This window comes from Thunnus maccoyii, chromosome 17, assembly GCF_910596095.1.
Source record: "Thunnus maccoyii chromosome 17, fThuMac1.1, whole genome shotgun sequence".
In the NCBI taxonomy this organism is placed as follows: domain Eukaryota; kingdom Metazoa; phylum Chordata; class Actinopteri; order Scombriformes; family Scombridae; genus Thunnus; species Thunnus maccoyii.
The window spans coordinates 9394923-9417938 of record NC_056549.1 but is presented as its reverse complement, the minus strand read 5'-3'; the positions used below and the strand labels follow the sequence as shown (position 1 = coordinate 9417938).

Genomic DNA, 23016 nt, shown 5'->3' with positions numbered 1-23016 from the left:
TTCAATCTCTGTCCATACAGTAAATTGATGATTGATGTTATGAGGAGAAATTTGATTCGCCCCAGGAACCGCAAGCTCATTAAAACATACAAGTTGTCATGACAAGGCCTCCCAAATGATCGTATATTTGGTTCTGAATCATGTTGTAACATACAAAGATGAATTATGATAGGTCTGTTTGTCATTGTTGGTGTGTTTTTGTAGCCTTTCCCTTTGCTGGCTGTGTCCACAGTAATCTTATTGACTCCAGTTAGTGTGGCTCTGCCCCTGATATCTCCAGCTCTGCTCTCCATAACCTTATAAGTAAGTCCCTGCACAGAGTCTCTTTTGTAATCTTGATCACTCACTGCATGGTTGTGTGTGTGGGCAGTGCATTAGGTCTCCCCGGGTTGACATGCACACCCCCCCTCCTCTCCTCCCCTCCACCACCACCTCCCTTACCAAACTCCCCACCTCTCGCTCCAGTCAGGCTTTGGGTTGCCATAGCAACGGCTCCCCTTCCACATGCCACAGAGTGGTAGATCATGCATCAGCAGAGAAAGTGATAGAGGGAAGGAGAGAGCGCGCGAGAGAGAGAAAAGGGGGAAAGGAAATACCAAGCTGTTTGACATGGCCTCTCATAGCTCAGCGACACACTCCCGACCACCACTGTTTACCCTAGATACACACACACACACACACCTCTCCAGCACAACACAGACAATCCTCCTCCACTTATGTGTGTATGTGTGTGTGTCCCAGTATCTAAACCTCCTTGCTTTGCTGTTTGAATTTCTCAGCAAAGCCTTTCTCTTTGTCTTTCTAATTCCATCCTCTCTTGTTGATTCCTTTCTCTCTCTATCGATCTCGCTGTCATTCTATGTATAGTGGTGACTCATATCTCTGACTGAGCGCGCACGCCGTCTCTGCAGGTAAAAAGCCTGGGACATATGCTGAGGAGATGAGGTGACAAACTAAGCTGGGGAAAAGAGCAGGCAGCGCTCCTAAAGCCTGTCCTCATTCACTGAGATTGAGCAATATATTTTACAAGCTCAAAGCATAAAAAAAAAAAAAAAAAAACACACTCCGCTTGGTAGGAGAAAGCAGGTCACAGTGAAGGAAAAAAAATTGTAAATACAGAAGAGAAGAGGTGTCTGTCTGCATCTCTGCCTTTTTCCTGGAGAGAAAATATCCTCTAGTCTGTCTTTTTTCCTATGTCTGGTCAGCTGCTCTGGCTTTCTGTCTGCTTCCTACGTCTTCGCCTGCCGCCTGTCTCCCTCCCTGCCTGCCTGCCTGCCTGCCTTCCTGCCTGTTTTCCAGGGCAAGTGAAGCCCTCAGCTCCCTCCCCTCTCCGCTCTCATGTGCCGTATACGCACTCAGCCTCCTCTGCTCTCCTGTTAAATGAGTTCCACATGGCCCTGCAGGCTGCAGTCTCTGCACGGCCAGTAGAGGAGTGGAGCGGACACGCACAAGTACGCACACATGCTCGCTGAACTCACACACACACACACACACACATACACACACAGTCCGAAGGTTCAAAGGTCACTCACAGCAGACCTTGAGAACGCAACTGTTTGAAAAGTGGCCTCTCGCTCAGTCAAAACATCCCACCAGTCTCCTGTCTATCTGCCTGCTTGGCTGCCGTGTGTTAAACTGAGTACAGAGTCTGAGGGCAGGATGCATACTAATGTTGACTGACTGACTGGATCGCTGGTGGGCTGAAAATGCTGGCAGTTTAACTGGTTGGCTAACCGGCTTGTCTATCTGAAACTCCAGCTGAGTGTCTAAGTGGTTGGCTGACTGGCATGTGCTATGACTTACAGGGGGTAGACAAAATAAAGGCAACACTTAATTACTGTAACTTAATAACCCGTTTAAACAGCTACAAACACGTGTCGTATTAGGCTGAATGCTAATCAGCAGAATTTGACAACCATGTGACATCTGTATCTGTCACATTCCCTCTGGTTAGTTGGTTAATTGTTACATCCTGTTCTTTCCTGTATTTGGAAAGTTTTTTTCCATGATTGTCAGGTTTGTTTCCCTGTTCCCTAATATTTTAACCTGCAGTTTGGACGAAACTGATTTGGTCTGCTTAGAACTCTGTTAGAGTCTCATATTGCTTTGGAAACTTAAAGTGGCACTCCATCAATTTTTCACATAAAGTTCAGTTTATTCGTCATGAGGAGAACTACTCAGCCTGTAAAAACAGTGAAGGAGAACTTTGTCAAGTCTGAAAAAATACTCTTATGATGTTGTCAGGGTTATTAATCTGGGCTTGAAGACATTTGTAACACGTAGCCTGTGCTACAAACTGTGAGCATGGAGTTCGAAAGATGTGGGCATTTATCAGGCAGGGAGGGTCTAACGAAAGGTGCTACCGAGTTGCCTTATGGGAAATGTAGGATCCAGTAATTGTGGAGCTGAAGTGTTGATTGCTGGGCTTCTTTAATAGATGGATGCTGCTAATTGCCATTTGACCTATTTATGACACAGCTTTGTAGAAGTATTTGCAGTTGTGACCTTGTTATCATTATTTTGTCTTCCCCTTGTACAGTGGTGAAAAAGTATTCAGATCCTTGACATACAGGCAAGTAAAACTTGCAGAATTTCATTGTACTTGTAATACTACTACAAATTACAAATACAAAGGTGGAAAGTAAATTTACTCAAGTGTTGTACTTCATTTATTATGTACTTCTACTTTACACTTCTATTCCACAACATTTCAGATAGAAATATTGCACTTTTTTGTGAATTTATGACAGCTATTAGTTTTTAGTTACTTTACATATAAAGATTTTACACAAATTACAAACATACTGTATGATCAAAATATAAAATATGATGTAAAGTACAAATATTTCATATTGTACTTGAGAAAATAAATGCTGCTCTGTTGGTGCCATTTAAAAAAAAGACTTGCAGGGTTGCAGGGTAATAATTTGTGAGTACATCTAATCCAACAGACATGAATCCAATGTATTTTTGAACCTTCACACTGATTGTGTTGTGCTATAATGCTGTAATTAAACGCTGGTCAATTTTAGATATACCATCTTCGCAGCTGACAGGTTAATAAAACCTTAGAACTGGTTCTAAATTAATACAACTGAAATAAGGTTCCTTCTTAACACAAGTACTTAAATAAAATAGGAAGACTAGAGTGGATCCTCTATAATTTAGAGCTTTTGAATGATGAACTTTCGGGGTTGTGGAGGTGGGGTGATGGGTTGGGTTAAGGACACGGCTGCCAGGCATTGTCCTTGTGTTCATCCTGAGTCACAGGGAGAGGCAGATTTCAGCCCACATCAGCTGAGAGTGGAGCAGGTCTGAAAGCTCTGGGAATGGGAGATGGAAGTAATAACGGAGGGCACTAATAGCTCCCAAACTCAGTCTCTGGCAGTCCACCTCTCCCACCTCCTCAGCACCCCCCCCCCCCCACATCTCTCTTTCCTTGTCTTTGCCTCAGGCTGTCTGTCACAACTTTCTCCCCGCTGCCTCCGAATATCACGCCCGACCATTCTGCGCCCTCTCCTTTCGAAAACACATTACACGTTTAAAAAAGTTTCCTTTTCCCGTCTCTTCCTGTCGCATGCGTACTCCGAGTCTCCCTCTCCATCCGGCTGTCTATCCGTCCATCTGTCCGATCGACCGGCCGCTCAGACACATCACTCTCAGCCTGTGTGTGTGTGTGTGTGTGTGTGTCTAGAGGGAGTCCAGGTTTTCAGACACTCTCTCCAACCTCGGCTCCTTGACCATTACTACTCCATTATCAGCGGCGATGGAGGGCGCGCCGCAGACGCCTAATGTATCCATTTCCCCCTCCATTTAGGACTCGGCAGCCCAGCGAGCTCCCGGAGTGCTCCCTGATTGGGATTGAATGTCCATTTAAACTGCCGTCCAGCCACCAGGGAGGGATGGGAGGGGATGGAGGAGAGGAGAGGAATAATGGGAAATACAGGGAAAAGGAGGTGTATAAGAGTAAAAGAGTGCAAAGGAGTGACTGTATGTGTGCCTTGAATGAGAAAAGGAGGCGAGGGGATTGCTCCCTCGCCTCTGATTCGAAGCTGAGATTTTCTCTCTCTCCCTTCTCTTTCTTTCCCTCTCTCGCTCGCTGTGTCTCTATCACTTGTTCTTCTTTTCTTTTCTTTTTTTTTTTTTTTAAACTTTCAAATACGCCTCCATAGAAAAGCATTCCTCCTCTGGCACCGAGCCAAGTGTCAGAACTCAGCACTCGGTATTCTCAAGGTGCGCTTCTAAAAAGAGGGATTTGGAATTGAGATGATTGGAGTTGGCACATCCGTAGAGGGTGTGTGGAGGGGGGGGTGGAGAGTGAGACAGAGAGAAAGAGAGGAAGAGAGAAAGAGAAAGAAAGAAAGAAGCAGGCAGGAGATCATACATATACAGTACAAGTTTGCGGGAGGTGAGACAGTACCTTGTAGGAGAACTCCTCCATTCTTTCTGAAGAGGGGACTCCCCGACCACAATGGAGGACTAGAAATGAAGAGGTTGCCAAAATATTAAAAAAAAAAAAAAAAAAAAAAAAGAAGAAGAAGGGATGGGGTGAGAGAGAGAGAGAAAGAGAAAACTGGTCAATCATTTGATCATGTTGCAGCAGCCAACCAGCCCAGCAGGCTTCATCACGAGGCAGATAGCAAGGCAGGAATTTGAGCCCATAAGCCAGTGCTTCTGATTATAGTGATTAGATTCCCGGGTGTCCCACTGTTGCCATTATTCCCTGTGATTACCTCGGAGAATTACAGCCTCGCCGCTGTAGTCCATGGGGGTAATTTCTCATGACAACCCCCCACCGCCCGCTACTGGTCCATTCACACACATTCAAAACAAAACCAAAAAAAAAAAACCATCAGCGCACACACATTTAACACAAGCTCATGTCACACAGGCATGTTTAAGACAGACGTGTGTACAGTATGACACGTTGAAACACGGGCTTACATTCATGCACTAGCTGCACACACACACACACACACACACACACACACACACACAAAGCCGGGGACTCAGTTTAGGTGATCATTGCACCACTAATGAAGAAGGTAATGACGGCATTTCTCACATAGACGGAGACATCTTCACTCACACGTACGCGCGCGCACACACACAAGAAGACAAAAGATACAGCTGGTAAATCTGTGATTTTAAGACAGAGGGAGAAAGATAGAGAGAGATAGGGACAGAGGGGAGAGAGGGAGAGAAGAGATAGAGACAGAGAGAGAGAGAGAGAGCGGGAGAGAAAGAGGCTGTAAGAGCTTTTCCAGGTTGAGTGGTCTTTAGCTCCCCATTTGGCAACACGTCTGACTGCTCCTTTCTTTTTTCTCTGGGCTGTTTCTCTACTGTTTCACAGACCAAACACAGTCAGTGTGTGTCTGACAACATAGATCTCGGTCATATGTACACACACGCACACACACACACACACATATACACACAAACAAGACAGCACAGACAGAAAACACCTGGAGATGCTGTGAACTCAGAAAAAGCAACCCACTCGTTTCCACTCATCAGGAGAGTTTCCTTTGTAATATGAGTCCTGTTTTATGTTCTGCTAAGCTGCTGAATGAGAGGATTTGGACGTCTGCACTTGTGATGTGGCTCTCACCTCACCAGATGCAGGGGAAAGATGGACTGGAGGCAGGCACACACACACACACACACACGCTTACACGCGCACACTCACACACACACACACACACACACAGCAATACGAAAAGCAAAAGCAGCAAACGCAAATTTCAGCCCTGAGCCACCTGCTGTTGCCATGGAGAGTTGCCACATTGCGTTGCCACGGCGATAACATATTTTTCCTGCGCTAACAGCCTGTCTGTTTTCCCTACCACCCCCCCCCCCCGCCCATCTCATTCCCCCCCCTCCTCTCTACCCCGCTCTCTCACTCTTTCTTTCTGTCTCTCCTCCCATCCCTGCGCTGTCTGTCTGTCTGTCTCTCTCTCTCTCTCTCTCTCTCTCTCAACAAATGGCTTCATAGTGCGACAGCACCTGCCTTATACTACATGTGTTGCCATGGCGGCGTTCCCGTTGCCAAGGCGACCCTGTGCATTTAATGTAGTGGGCGAGGGGCTAAACTCGTGGCTCGTTCTGCAATACCCCCCCCGCCCAACATCTCCCCTCATCTTTTTCTCCAAGGAAAGGGAGAGGGAGGGAGAGAAAGAAAGAGAGAGAGAGAGAGAGAGAAAGCTCCTCTCCAACCCCCTTGAGACACCCTTCCATCCATTCTTCCCTCCCCTCCTCCTCTCTCATCCAGATGCTGATGGGGTGTGAAGGAATGCACCATGGAGCTGACCTCCTACCCAGCATGCTCTCTCTCTCTCTCTCTCCTTTCCTTTCACACACACACACATACTTGTGACACATCTACATACACTCATTTGGAAATGCATGCAGAGGATACATACATTCACACACACAGACAGACACAGAGTTGGACTTAAACAAATAATTGCACGTGCACACTTACACATACATGCAGATATACACACACCCACACACACACACACACACACAGTGGAGCAAACTGCAGGTGGGGGTTGACTGGTGCGGTGTGAGTTATTATGGTCCATGAAAAACCAAGAGGTGTGAGCGACAAAGAGTAGAGGACAAAGAAGCATCATCACTCTCCCTCTTTCATCCCCCCCCCCCCCCCCCCCCCCCTCCCTCTCAACTAGTCTCTCTTTTTTCTATTTCTTCACACCGCCGCGTCCTCTCTATCTGTTTCTCCATCTTATTCTCTTTGTTCATCTTCCACTTCTGAGTTGTGTCGAACTGCTTGAGACAGTCCTTGACCTTAACATTATAGACATGCTGTGCAACCATTCACGGTCATTACACTTCATAACATAATATTCTTGAGAGTGAGTGCTCTCGAGAAAGATATTGTGTTCTATTGATTAGACCAACGGAGTTCCAACATGCATATAAAAGAAAAACCTTTTCCGTGCTCTAATATAAATGCTACATTTGTTTTAGTATACTTGTGAGGACCAATCCTCTGACTAGATGTATCCCCAAATCCTCTGATACAAACATAAGACTCACTACTACTACTGGAGCTTTCAACCATTTCACATGATTTTCATTTTTCATTCATAAAAAATCGGATCCAATCATAACATCTGCACACATCCATCTCCATACAAATCACTCAAGTTGCTGATGAAGACCTATGAAAGCTCTAAAAAAAAGCAAGTAGGTGGACTTTTAGTTAGGATTGTTTTGTCACACTACTATTTCTAAAGTCAAGAACCAACTTTGGCACCTTTCACCATGTTTGATTCACTGTGATCCGCAAGCTCCAGGCAGTATTCGCTTGTTTATCGACTAATGTCATAAAAATGTGAGAGACCGCAGTTGCAAATTCTGACCTTCTGCCCAGAGTGCCCCTATTGTGCCAAGTTATTAAATGGAGCTCTAGGGGTAATATTAATTAGCCATCACCTCATGAACCCTGATTTTTACCCTTTAATTCACCACTTAGCGGCTGTAAAGTTAGAAGACGCTGTACATTCCTTCCACGCCGCTCATACAGAGCGAAGTATTTCAAAGTATTAAAATCCCAAGGTAGTATTACAAAGTCTATATTAAACTCAAGATAAATGTTTTTTATGGCTGCATTATTGCATCAAATTGAAATATTACTAGGTGTCATGTGGATAATCTTCTATGTTTTACTAATTCAGTCTGACATGTTTGTTATCTTTGGAAACTTTGACATGAGGAATAAGCAGCATTAACATGGACCAGCAGTACAATGTTGGAGAGGGTGAAGAACCGTACAAGTGGTTTTCATGTTTTAGACCATTAGCAACAAATTGTGCATACTCTACATGCTGTGCATGGGCTTTACATTGGTGCTGGCCAATTTCTAAAGCACATCATAAATTCTTAGATTGATTTTCTACCTTCCATGCAGCTGCTGGTTTCCATTAATCTACGGACGATATAAAAAAAAATAAAAAAATTGCAGACTTGCTTGTAATAGTTTTTCAATCATAGGTAACATTTAGAAGCCTGTATATATATATTTTTTAAAAAGTTGTAGCTGCAAGCAGTGATGTTTTGAGAGCTCAATTTTTCAGGGATTTTCGGATGTTTGACAGTCAAAAAGCACTGCTTTTGTCTGAACAGACGACAAATAAAGAGCAAAAATGGAATTTATGAAAAGGCTAATGTAAATTGGGTCATTTCTTGCATTAAAAAATGTGTTATTCAGGAGCTGGCTCTCTAGTGTCTGATGTTGGAGTGTGCTTAAATGCACCTAAGCTGCTTAAATAATAATACACTTAAACATTAAATGCAAACAATTGTCATGTAACTTGGCAAAAAGGCAAGAAAGAAATAATTTCTTGTTTCCTCTCTGCAAGTCTCTGATCGTCACATTGTGAAGAAATGAATAGAAACGCTGCAATGATTAGACAATCAATCCGTAATTAATCATAATTAATCTGCAACTATTTTATTTATTTTATACTGTTATATTTATCTTTTTGTTTTAGCAAAAATGCCATATACATTGTGTGGATTTTCTGCTGAACTGAATATCTTTGGGTTTTGGACAGTTTGTAAGAGAAGACAAGACATTTGAAGAAGTCACCTTGGACACAGGGAGACTGTGATGTACATTTTTCACTACTTTATGACAATTTATAAACAAAACAATTCAAGAAAAGATTAATTGAAAATGAAAATAAATGTCAGTTGCAGCTTTAATGGAAACAAACGAAATCTTAATATACCTTGGAAAATGATCACTGATGTAAAATATGCACAATTTGTAGTTAATTGACTAAAACATGCAAAATCACTGATATGGTTCTTCTAACCTTAATCCTAAACCCAAAAAGTTCACACAAGGATAACACACACACACACACACCTGCATGCACGCCCACACGCACACACACACACACACACACACACACACACACAAACAAACACTATGCATGCTCTTCAGGTGCTGCATCACAAGGGACCTCCAGCTCCCCTGTAACCACCAAATGAACTCTCCTCACTTACTCCCTCATTTCCCACTGTGTCACAATGCAAATGAACAACCTCCCCTCTCTCCCACTACTTCACCCACCCCACCCCCCCCATACTCTAACCTCTCCTCACTACACCCCCCCTCACCGCCTCCCCCCCACCACCACCCCCCTCCCTCCATGTTCCGAATCCGGCCTCCAATTTGTTCCACTTCCCCATACCTCATTGTTCAAAATGACACTTTTACATTTTATGGTGAACCAATTATTCTGTCTTACACAGTCCGCTGGCTCTGCAAGCCAACCTGCCTGGATCAACTGGGGAGCGGGGTGGGGTGGCGGCGGTGGTGGTGGTTTTATACGGAGAGAGAGAGAAAGAGAGAAAGAGAGGGAAAGAGAGAGAGAGATAGATAGGGAGAACAGGCAGAAGAAGGGAAAAAAGACGACTAATAGTACCTCTCGCTGACATATCCACGGGGATGGGCGGAAGAGCCGGAAACCGAGAAGTTAGTAAAGGGAGAGGATTGAAGGTAGAGGAGAGGTCAGGGGAGGAGAGGAAGGTAATGTGGGGGAAACAACACAGGTAGATGTGCTGCGCTGTGGAGATGTGTGTGTGTGTGTGTGAGGGCGCTGTGAGGGGTCGGAGAATGAAGTGAATGTAGACAAAGGAGGATTTAATTGAATGATAAAGTGGTGGAGAGACAGTGAAAAGAGTGGAGAGAGAGAAGGAATAAATCACAGCACGGATAAATAAAGAAGACGGAGTACTGGGTGCCCCACTAGCTGTAATGTATGCCTGAGGATGAACAGGAGGGTGTGTGGGATATTAAAAGAGGAGACAAGAGAGTGAGAAGAGCGGAACAGAACGAAAGAGTGTTAGGTGCCGGAGGAGAGAGGCAAAACGGGGACAACTGGGCAAGAGGAGGAATTAGGAGATCAGGAGCGCACAAAAGATGTTAGAAAGCAAGATGGGAGGGGAGGGGGGGAGACGGCAGAACCCTGAAGGGAAGAAGAGAGTGGGGAGAGGGTGAAGGAGTGAACATGTGAACATGTGGAGAGAAAAAAAAAAAGGCAACCACCGCTTATACCTGTGATGTGCCTGAGGGAGGGAGAGGGAGATAGGAGGAGGGACATGAGTGTTGTTGCATAAAAAACAGCGTACAAAAAAGATTTAAGGAAAGGAAGGGGGCAGGTCAACTATATAACGCCCGGGGCCAGGTGGGTGGAGAGAGCGACAGATGGAGAGATGGATAGAGAGAATAAGAGAGATGGAGGAGTGGATACGTCTCAGCGCTACAACTAAGGATTATTTTTTTATTTCCTAACACTTTGTGCAAATGTAGGATCCTGCACATATTTGCACATTTGATGCAGAGATTGATCTTAGAATTATAAGAATCAACGTTGGTCCATTCAACTGAAAATTGCATTCAATTGGAATCTCTTTTTTCTCAGTCCTAATGAGAGAAAAAGCAGTAAATCCTTACATTTAAGAAGCCAGAACTGGAAAACGTTTGGCATTTTTGCTGTATAATTGACTTAAACAATTAACCAATTATCAGAATTGTTGCCCATTAACTTTCTTTCAACCAGTTAATTGATTAAATGTTTCATGTGGGTGTCATAAATATGGAGGAATGGATTAAACAGTGTGTTTATCTGCTCCAATGTACGACGCAAATGTTAGCATGTTGGGCTAACTCGCTTACTACACACAGTAGTAACTTAGCATTATTTCCAAAAGCAAGGGGGCTTGCCATTAGCTAAATTATTTTCTGGGGTTAGAGGTTATGTCAGGAAAAAATACCTGTTCAGGACTGGAACATCCACCCTGTAGATGGATGCTAGTTTAGAGAAGTTACAGCTGCTCTGTCCTGCTGTTTTTGTGGTTTTGGGTCATTTATATTCAAGCAACTCCAGCCAAATGTATGTCAGACTACATAAAAAATAAGACCATTAAAGAATAAATCTGACTACTGCGTTGCTCGCCCAAGTACTTAATGCTTCTCTATAGTAAGCACCCAAACCATTCAAGGATTATGTTAGAACAAATAACATTTCATAACTTTTTAAAATAATACTAGGGCTGAGGGATTTTGTTTTAAAACTAATCTGTTGGAAACATTTGGTGTTAGCTTACACTAGCTAGCTACAGCTGATTAAACGCACTAGCGAGAGTTATCAGTCGTTTCAGCTTGCTCTTGTTTACTTCTGGGTGAAATAAAGGACCCATTGTTTCAAAAATTACTCTGATTCTCAAGCGGTAAATCTGCCACCGTTATCATTGTAAACTGTATATGCAAAATGCTAGAATGGTGAGTTTGACAGCTTAGTGAAATCACATATTTCATATCAACTCAATCAATCAATCAACCAATCAGCGAACATCACCTTACCTGTGGTGAAATGTCTGAGGCAGGGTAGGTGGGGAAGTGGAGGGGGTGGCCAGGCCGGGTGAGTAGGGATGGTACGGCGTCTTCTTCAGCGCCTGGATCAGGTTGTGCCTATACTCCGGGTCTATAGACCACAGAGAGCCTTTGCCTATGCTCTGAAAGAAAGAAAGAAGTAGAGAGTAAGGAAAGGGGGTGAGAGGGAACAGGGAGATAGATGACAGAGATGTTATTGGAAGCACTATCGGGCCCCTCAAAAGCACATCACAAACACAGCGCAGCACACTGACCTGAGCCAACAAAGTCCAAAGCCCAAACACAAGCTCAAAGTCCAGACCTTGTGCCGGATTCTTATTTACCAAACCACCTGTACACACAGCAATGCTGCATTCCCACTGAGAGAAAGACCTTGAGAAAAACCACATTCTGTGCATGTACTGGCTCAAACACTGATAGATTACTGGCTCCCTCCCCCTCCTCCCAAAAAAAAAAAAAAAAAAAACATCAGCCACACAAACATTCCCATATTCCCAAGGCAGATAACACTCGGAGGAATGAGAATTAATACATCCTCAATGCCACCTCGCTCAATATTTTCCAATCCGCCTCTCCTCGGAAAAAAACATGAAGCTTTTTCTGATTAAGACACAGGGAAACTCTTTAACTTTTTCCACTCCAGAGGCGATGATGGTGTGTATTTTTAGATCAAAGCAGCCCTCCCTCTCCTCCCCCCCCCCCTCACCTAATGAAGCTGTCGGCTCCCAATCTGAGTAAAACCAGCCTATAGATTATAGAGAGGGGAGGGATCTCGGATGGGCCGCCATGAAAATACATTCTCTGTCTCTCTATCTCTCTCTCAGCCTTCACCGCACTTTCATCTGCCTTGTCATCTGAATGTGGCAAAATCTAGAGTTTGTGTATGGCAGAGACCGAGAATGGCAGGAAGAGAGAGAGAGACAGAGAGAAAGAGAGCACAAAGTAAATATGAAATTAAAGCCGTCCTGCCTCGTGTTCAGCTCACTTTGTAGTGCTCTGTGATATGATACAGGTACAGGCTACGGGGAGGGGAGATGTCATGGCTTCAGGCTTCAGATTTTTTTTGCAAATACCGCGAGGAATCTATTAGGAGGGAAATGTCAGATGTGCCACAGCTACGCTTGCGAGCATTAATTGGAAACAAATTCTTAAAAATTGAGGTGAATTTTGTATTAAAAGTTGTGGGTAAATCCACACCTTACTGCTTCAACACCCCCCCCCCTGTAAATAAATAAATAAAAATAAAAAATTCAACAGTGTGTCCCCGTTCGCTCTGAACAGTGAGGTCTAGGGACTGTAACTATTTTCTACCTAAAAGAAGAGTCCCTGTGAAAGTGACAAGGGACACTATTTCTGGGAAGACACATTTCTGTTTTTTTGCTAAATTATTTACAAGAAAAAAAAAAGCAAAATTACTGCAATATTTAGCAGAAATGTTTTTTTTTTTTTGCTTTCCTATCACGTTAATCAACTTTGTGACCGATCAGATTTATTTTGCGACCTCTTGCAGGGTCCTGGGCCTCCTATTTATCAAACTTATGAGAAATACACTTAAGAATGCTCCATGTGGGTAAAACGAGAGATGTACTCATACTTGCAGCAAGTATAGGGCTAAACTTTAAGTGATCACATGGTTGATCACATGTGTGTTCCGAGGAGGAATAGCCAATCAGAGACAAGGGTTAAACTTAATGTTATTTACGTGAAAACTTTAATATTTCCAGCAGCAACTGACACAATAAACAACAATCTATATATTTCTGATATATAAATGTATAAATTGGCTGACATGGAATGTTTAAAAGATGAGATAACACCTCAAGACTCTAAAAAGCTTAATCAATTTAAGAGATCTTTGGGAAATTGGGATCATTTGTAAGTTAAAAGAAATCTGTTAAATAGCTGTTTCTTAAGTTTGCCAGTGGGAATAAAAGTGACCCCGAGGTTGGGAACCACTTAACTACACTGAACTTTGTTAAAAGGGAGAGCTATATTAAAGTTATTTAACGTATCACACTAACGACAGCAAACACTCACACAGTACCCACCAAGTTTTTTGTATGAACGTACCTGAAATATTATAAAGCCAGTAAACTACTGTCACTGCAGAGGTAGAAAACACAGACATCTGACCTGCTGGAAAAACTAATCTCTAACTTTTCCTAATTTATAAATTCCTTGATTTCTAATGAGTGATGACCATGCAGAGCCTAAACTCATACTTTGTGTCTCCAGATCCCAGGATGTCCGGTGAATCAGTCGAAAACTGTGCTACAACTCACTACAGCATCTGACCTTGTAAGAATGCAAGAAGCTAATAGGATGTGTGTGCACTGTTGATTCGTGTCCCCCTTGTCTGGAGCTTTGCATTAGTATGTCAGTCGTGTTGTACACAGGCCATATGTGCCATGTTTTGCGGTATGTGTGTATGTGTGTGTGTGTGTGTGTGTGTGTGTGTGTGTGTGTGTGTGTGGGTGAGTGTGTATGCCGAGTTCCCTAGGGAGTGTGATATTACCCAGCGTGGTCTGCTCCTGGGAGTGCTTCTATTACTGCCAGCAACGCCTCTCCTGGAGAGCATGATATTACACACACATACACTCGCTCCCACAGAGGTGACCCCCACTGGGCCAAATTTCCCCTTGCACCTAGAGCCCGCCAGCCGTTTGTATATATATATATATATATATATATATATATATATATATATATGTATGTGTGTGTGTGTGTGTGTATGTGTGCATGTGCTCCTACTGTCTGCCCGCTTGCCAGCCGATTAAATCAATGCTCTCTACACAATCTCTGTCTGCCGGGGCCCCTGCCTCTGCCAACCAGCCAGCCAATCAAAATGCTCAATCTGTAGACCCCCCCCCCACCCCCGGTCGATAGGCCAATCACAGGGTGCAGCTCACAGGAAGGGTCTGTCACCTGGGTTATGGCGGTCGCCTTGGCAACAAGCATCATCTGGGTTTGGAAGCGAGAGAGGAGGTGAAATGGACTTTTCATTTTCTGACAAAAATTTGCAAAGTTGAGAAAAAAAAAAAAAAGGCATCGTGTCTTCAAATCGACTATCATAAAAAGTATTTGAGGTCAGAGATGCGTTTTTTTTCTGTGAGGTTCAACTTTGATACAGTGTGACAGATTTTAAAAATAGGATACCTCCACAAAGGTGAATCTCAGAGCGTTATTGCAGGTGAAAGAGGACTGCGCGGTTGTCACAGTCACCTGAAACCGTATTTCTGATCTACATTTATATTATTTCCTCTCTCCGTCCTTTGATCCCATCTGGTCTTACTCGTCTGAGATGTGAACTATTCTCTGGATGATGTGTTTATTTGTGCTTCATCTACTGTATGTGCTGGAAAAGAGTCACATTACTGTAGCGTTTGCAGCCAAAGAGCAGGATTACACAACAAATAATCCACAACTCGAAACATTAACCCCCACTTTAAGGAATATCTCATAAAGTACGAGAGTAAAACTGACTAGGAATTTAGAATTTCTGGTTTAAGCAATATTAACCTTAAATGAAATGGGTTTAATGACGTGTCTGTGTCACTACAGTAGTTAGTGGTAATTTTGTTAATGAAAGCAGCAGTTTTTACACACTTCTCTGCTATAATGCAGCAGAATACTGAGAAATGTACAGGTAGTTTCATGATTAAGAATACATACATACTGCAACTTGCCTGGGACATGTCATAGTGTGAGTAAAAGACAAAAGGGGAAGAAAGAGGAGACAAAAGCGGGGGGAGAGAGAGAGAGAGAGAAAGAGAGAGAGAGAGAGAGAGAGAGCGAGAGAGATGATTGTGTGTTGCCAACATCTGTTTCCTGTGTTATATAAGCTGTGGGGGCTGGTCTCCCTTGGAAATAGGAGATATTAAAAAGTCCTGCTGCCACTGACCCTGCTAGTAATACTATACTACTGCTACTGCATTCCTGACTGCACTATTATCTTTTCACATATACATTAACCGTTAATACTAGTAGGCTGCCAGCGTATTATACAAAACACCACAGATGTATGACATGACTAAATATCATGACTAAAAATCCACCAAGATGGTTCACTTCATTTTAGACGATTAAATCCACAAAAATATACAAAAGGAAAGAGTAAGAATACTAAATTGTTAATACTAACCAATTTATCGTTAAACACTTTGGGAAATATGCATATTCACTTTCCTGCCAAGAGTTAGCTAAGAAGATTGATACCAATCTCATGTCTGTACTTTAAATATGATGCAACAGCCAGCAGCCGGTTAGCTTAGCTTACTTAGCTTAGCATAAAAACTGCTAGCCTCATCTGTCCAAAAGCTAAAAAAAATATGCCTACTAGCACCTCTAATGCTCACTTATTAACCTTTTTACAAACAAAATAAACAAACAACATATAACATGTTAATTGGTAAGTTTTAGAGGTACTGCTATGGATCTTTTTTTCTCCTTTCAACAAAGCAAGGCTAGCTGTTTCCACTATTTATGCAAAGCTAAGCTAACAGCTACTGGCTTTAGCTTAATATTTAACAGACAGCTTTGAGATCATCAGATATTCAGATATTTCTTTAAGACTGGTGACATTATTGTCAACAAAAATCCCATGAAAAGATCAAACCAGACAATGACATGTTCTTAATGACAAGTACTGCCTGTGTAACCAAAGCCTAGCAAAAAACACAGCCACTGTAGTCAGTTCCACATACACCGTCCAGCTGCTGGAAACACTCACTAGAGCACCACTTAACCAGGAAAAGTCTCATTGAGATTAAAAATCTCTTTTACAAGAGCATCATGGCCAAGACAGGCAGCAGCACAATTACCGGGGCTGCAGACATAAAAACAAACATATAGCAATTTACAATGAAAATAAAGAATACATTACAGACTCATAAAATATTAAACAATATTCATCAGTATTCGTTGCAAGTCATCAACATCAGGGATCAAACAGGGGCAATATGAATCAGTCAAAACATCTACAGCCAGATGTGCCTGCCTCCAAGACATTTAGAATTACTTTAAATGCATCCAGTGAGACCAGCTCCTGAAGATTCAGGTAATTTTGCAACTGATTCAAAGCAGAGGGAGCAGAATACTTAAACAACCTTTTTCCAAATTCAGTACAGGCTTTAGGGACAGATAGTAGGAATAAGTCCTGGGAGCGAAGACAGTGACTTCTCATACTTTCCTGAAGGATGTAGATCTGTAGGTAGGATGGAAGCAGACCAAGAATGGCCTTATAAATAAAAATACACCAATGGTTAAGTCTATGGGTGGACAAGGCAGACCATCCAACTCAAGCATAATAGACAGTATCCAGTCGAATGCATGTATATAACATCGCCAAAGTCCAGCATAGACATAAAAGTGGCAGCAACAAGTCTTCTTTTGGCCTCAAAGGAAAAGCAAGACTTATTTCGAAAATAAAAACCCAATTTCAACTTCAGTTTTCTCACCAGTTGCTGAATGTGAGGCTTAAAAGAGAGACGATCATCTATTACGATTCCTAGATATTTGAATTGAGACACAGACTCAATCTCAAAGCCTTGAAAAGTAGTGATAGATGGAGGGGTCAGTGGCTTTGATTTTAAGATATGAAAACATCATGAGTTCCATTGCTAAAATAGATGCCAGTAAATGTGTCATTTACTTCTTTACTTCTACTGCTAAAAACTACAATGACCAGCTGTTTCAGAAAATAACTGAGCCTTTTTTAAAAATTAAACTAAACTTGTGACCTGATTCTAAAGATTTTACATCTGTAGTATAAAAGAATAGGCTTGTAGTTGGGAACCACAGACAGTGTAGTTAAAGGTAAAATATGTTCCATCTCATTAATGACACCGGTGGCCATTAAAAGTGAGCTGCAGTCAGCAGCTGTTTGCTCGCGCACGTGCTCGCACTCCGTCAGTGCGAGTGAGCCGCGGCGCTAACATTAGCCTGCTAAAACCACAATATCACAATAGATTTCACATGCTTTGCAGTAATGTTAGCTTAAAGCCGACTCGGGGTTGGACGTTAGCGGACTCCATCTCTTAGCTAACGTTAGCTAATGTTGTTGAAAGTCGGTGAAGGTCTCATTTTATTATTTCTTCAAATCCTGTTAATTCTTACATAATTCTTACATATTGCGCTCAGACAATACTGAGAGACAGACTAACACATTGTTGGTTTTTTTATATGATTTTTAATTTACCTCAGTACTCTGAACAGCTTTTAAAATGCAGCTATGTACCGTGTATTTACACCGTGCAAACTACTGCTTTAAATAGCTGAATCATTATTAACAATGACCATTTACTGTAGAGGCTCATTTTAACCTTTCATATTGGCTCTTATGAAAGGGGAAAGTACATTTTGTTTTCACCTTAGTAACCAGATGAGATAAGAAAAAAACAAAAACAACTTTTGATGCACTGAGAGCACGGAGCTGCAAACACTAACCATCCAACTGCCACTATGTGCAGAGAAACACGCAAAGCATCAGTGTAAGAGGCTTTGTTCTGTACATTTTTATGTGCAATATGACTTAACCTATAGAATCAATCTAAAGTATTATGACTGAATACAATTGTATGATGGATGTCCACAGTTGGGAGTAAAAGCATTAACCCAGGCTGTGTTTAAGCCTGATTAACCCACTGTGATACAAGGATCCATCATTACTTACTGTGCATATACTTTACAGATAAACAGAGGATTAATAATATAGCATGCTGTAGAACTAGTACAGCGTGGACCAGATACATATCTGAACAACCATTAAGATATTCTGTACAGTTGAAGAAAAACAATATGAGGTCTGTGGTTCAGAAATGAAGCAGAAGCTTTTTTTTTTTTTTTTATGCGCATGAAGTGACAAGAATTACAGGAGAGGAAGCAAATGTTCTAACAGTGAGAGAAAAGAGGCAGAGTGAGGGGGAAAGAAGACGAAGGGGGATATTTTTTTCTTTTTGCTTGAAACAGGCCATTTCTGTATTTGTTGAAGGCCGTTTGACAACAAAGAGACAACAGGACAATGGGGTCCTCTTGGGTGTTAAAGTTAATGTTGGTTAGAGAAAAAGCTTTTTTTGTTTGTCAGTACATCAAAAAAAAACTGAGCAGAGTAATATGTGGAAATTTCTCTGACAGGTGTTATTAATTGAGTTTTCTTCCACAAGTACCAAACCTGTTTTCCATGTGGTTTTAATTTAGTCCAAAGTTTGCCCCAGTTTGTGCTTCTCGTGTAGTCCTCCATTTTTATATTTGAGACTTTTGCATTGGTGATGACATTAAAGTCAAAGATAAGGCTGCTGCTGTTTTCCTCAAAGATAAATACAGAGAAAACTTGCTGACACTTACTGATGTTTTGAAGACCAGATTCAAGATTCCCCGAAGACGCTTCTAACCTGCTCGTATAAAAAATATTCTGTCCGGTTGACAGTAAATTTTTTATTGATTTTACAATGTGCAACTGTTCCTTCAACCTAACAGAGGCTTAAATTTGTGACTAATGCAAACGTCTCAAATGTAAAAACACTGTATCCAATGTATGCATCTCCCAAAACACCTTCTGTACAATCTTGGAGCCCGTCGTCTATCCAACCACGATATACCCTCAGGGGGACGATGGACAATGTTTCGGGAATTCAGGTGTAGCTAGATTGTTTCACAAGTAGCCAGTTTACACTCAGTTAACTGTTTAAAACCAAACATTGATACTTTTTGTAGGTGTTTTAGGTCCAGACGACATTTCAGCTAATGCATTCACTCCCCACACGGACTATTTACCTGCATGCAACCAAAGCATGTTCCTGTAGAAATCGTCAGAACAGAAATGGAAACCAGATCCCAAAATTTTGTCCCTTGCCTACAGATTCTGCATTCATGTGCAGATATCTGTTTATAGAGATTACCTTCTGTATGATATGCTGTCACTTGGCAATTAATCTCAGTAAGGTCATTTGGCTTGTTATGGTGGCATCAGTTTCACACCTGTGAAAGTTCTACAAGATCACCACCAAGTACGGGTGCGCCATATTGTATTGTTAACGATAATATCAGTATAATTTTTAATATGATACAAAAAAAAAATCATATTGTGATAATGGCAATATTCTGACTTGTTGATCCAATGACATAATACCATTATGCACTGCAACAACAACAAGCATGGCTGAAAGTGAAAGTAACATTGCTAGTGGCTCAACGAGTGAGTTCCAAAAAGAGGAGTGACTTCAGTGGTGTGGAAGTGGTTTGGTTACAAAAGACCAGATGTACAACAAACCACCGTAATATGTAAGAAGTGCAAGAAGACTGTAAGAACAAAAAAGGGGGCAATACAACAAACTTATTTCACCACCTCAAGCAGAGGCACCCGGTTGAGTATGAGGGGAGCCAAGAATCCCGCGAGGAGTATTTTGTCATATCGTCAAGAATATCGTTATTGCAGAAATACCCTGAAATATCATAATATTATTCTAGGGACCTATCACTCACTCCTATCACCAAGTATTGGTGTTTCAGATGTTTAAACTGCTTCCCCAAGGCTACACTAAAAAACTGGTATTTGGCAACAAGGCTTGTCACCATACTTATGACTCACAATGCCAGAAACAAACACACAAGTTTTAAACAATATTTTTTTTTTAAAAAAAGATAACAAAAACAAAGCCGATAAAGCAGCATTATTTGATTTTTTTGGCCCACTTGAGGACAGCGAACAAGCTGTTAACACAACATTGACATATTATCACCTTATAAAGCTGTCATGGTGAACATGTTAGCCAATGACACCCAAGAGACACGGAGCAACGTCTGGGCACCTGATAAATGATAACACTATGACCAACACTATGACAGTATGTTAGCTATTAACTCTTGTCTGTTAGTCGTTTCATAGCAAGTTCAATGGGCGAGTAGCGTTCTCTGGAAACAGCTACATGCTGCAGCTAAGAGTTAACCAAAACTGTAAAGTTGCAGCCCCTAAAACCAAAGCATTGAGCTGAAAGACACTTTGTAAATATAAAAATATTGTGCAGCTTTAAAAGAAATGTTCAAAAAAAAGAGAACCCAAAGTATTTCCTCATTGTTGCTGTTTATTAGTTTCATTGTGTCACCCACGAAGGAATGCATGTCTTCTGTTAGACTCACTTAACAAATTGGGTCTGTTGGAAAAAATTGTTTAAGGACAAAATTACACCGATAATAAAAACCCACCGTGACAAGTTGAATTTTTTTGTCCACGTTTCTTTCTCTTTTTTTTTTGATCCCAGTTTCCGTCTGAGTTTAATTGTGGATTCATTGTTGACTTGCATACAAGTGTCTTTTTATGTTCTGCGCCCGAGGACCCCCCCTTGAAAACGAGATGGTGCGTCTCAAGGGGTTTATCTTCTAATTAAATTTTGAAATAAAATACTTTTAAACTACAAATACCCTGCATCTAAAGAAAACGCAATCAAGAAAAAAAATCATTAATTTGTTTGTGATTTGAAAGAAAACAGCCGCAGAAGCAGCAACAACAACAACACGCCGGTAACTTAAAGAAACACCTGAGGCGGACAGATCTCGGCTCACTCCAGATGCTACAGTTCATAATGTTCCCGAGTTAAAACATAAAAGAATCAAGGACGCTTCTCATCTGAACGGGGCAAGGTTACGTTAGAGGTGACACACTTAAGTCCAACACCGAGAGACTTCATAGTGAGTCTTAGATTACAAAACTGCCTGTTCTCTCTGTGGTGATTTCATAAGAGGCTTTGAGAGATATATCACTGTGAGTGTGTGTGTGTGTGTATAAGTGTTTCTGTGTGTGTATGTATTGCGCTGTTACAACACTGATCTTCAGCACTGATCCAGAAGTCTGAGGGCAACAACACTTGTCATTAAGGCATGTCATTCTGCACAGTGAAGAATCCTGTTTGTAAACAAAGCCATGGCAACCGTAGGACTCACACTCTCTCACGCTCTCTCACGCAAGCTTGCACTCCCACACGCAAAACTGACACGACACACAAATATACACACACACACACACACACACAGGGAGCAGCAAGCTTATTCTAAACTGGTCCCCATCTTGTCATCTGCCTGGATATGACCCAGAAATACAGTCACTGGAACAAATAGGCCACTGTCATATTAATCTCCACCTCTGTAAATTGATGGAAATATGATTTGGTGCGTTCACAGTAAGCCATGTCTCCCCGCTTCCCTCTTTCTCTGCGTCTGTATCTCTCACAACGATAACTTGACCTCCCCTTAACCAAATCCTTCGTTTTTTTTTTTCTTCCTCTGCGGAGCGATCAGCGAGTAAAATATAATGCAACATAAAGAAAAAAATATCTTAGACCCTGTAATTGCATGCTCAATTCAAAAAAGGCATAAACAGGTAAAGGAAAAAGAAAAGCAGGGAGGAAAAAAAAGAGTATTCACATGCAGATATTCTCAGTGAAAAGCTTTGAATGGCGGAGTCTGACTAAAATTACAGAGATTCTGTAATTGCAGCTTCAGATAAAGCACAGCACTTGGCAGGTAGAGTAGGAGTCTGCAGAGATGTGCCCTCATTTCTACACCGGCACGGTGCTCACGCGTTTGTGTGTGTGAGTCCTTTTAAGCATTCATGCATGCTTGTGAGTGTGCATATGTGTGTGTGTGTGTGTGCGCGCTTGTTTGTTTGTGTGTCAGACATGCCCTGTGTGTTTTTGGAATTGTGCGTGTTTGTGTGTGTGTGTGTGTGTGTGCGTGTGAGAGAGAGAGAGAGAGAGAGGGGAATAGGTTTGAAGGGTTAATTAGCGTGCTGTCTTAAATGGTGTGCAGTGACAGGAAGACAAGACAGGCTGTCCTTGCCAAAATCACCTCTACACATGCTGCTACGCACGCACACACACACACACACACACACAAACACACACACGCAAGCACATATGTGCATATAACACAAGATGAGGACATACACTCCTTCTCCCCCACTCAGCACCTCAGTGCCCGTCTGAAGCTCATACACACACACACACACACACACACACACACACAGACACACGCCTAAGTCAGTAAAGCCAAATCAGTTTTCCCGTTGCTACAGCAACAGCATACTTTTATGTCAACTGCAACCTAGTTACTATGGAGATATGTATACAAGAGAAACTCTGTGCCGTTGTAGTCAAGGGCCAGATGACAGCATAGCATGAGGGCGTGTGCATGAACACACACACACACACACACACACACACACACACACACACACACACACACACACACGCGCACCACGTCCTCTCTTCATCCTTCGTCCATTTTGTTCTTTAACACACACACACACACACACACACACATTCAGACACAGACACACACACACACACAGCTCACTCAAAAGAAGAGTTCAGGTTCATTTGCTGGTCAAGGAAAGCATAAAGAGCTCCCATATCCTCCAGTATAATCTCAATCAGCTAAACACGCAAAGCCAGCATTGATCCTAGCTGTTTGTCCCCCACCCCCCAACACCCTCGGGCGAGATGAAATCTAAAGTCTGATGGCATCTGTGTTATTAAATCCTCCAGTATTAATTTAGCACTAATTGAGTGAGGGATTCATTCCCCGTTTACCCCGAG

At 42.1% G+C, this 23016-nt stretch overlaps 1 protein-coding gene across 2 annotated transcripts in view; it reads right to left on the bottom strand.

The window, feature by feature from the left end:
* ches1 (checkpoint suppressor 1) overlaps positions 1–23016 on the bottom strand; it is a 59085-nt gene that overhangs the window by 8608 nt on the left and 27461 nt on the right. For both annotated transcript variants that reach the window (XM_042390796.1, XM_042390797.1), the window contains exons 3-4: positions 11402–11553; positions 4421–4479 (exon numbers count right to left, since the gene is read on the bottom strand). In XM_042390796.1, coding sequence (XP_042246730.1) covers positions 4421–4479; positions 11402–11553 — 211 coding nt within the window. The remainder of the gene's footprint in view (positions 1–4420; positions 4480–11401; positions 11554–23016) is intronic.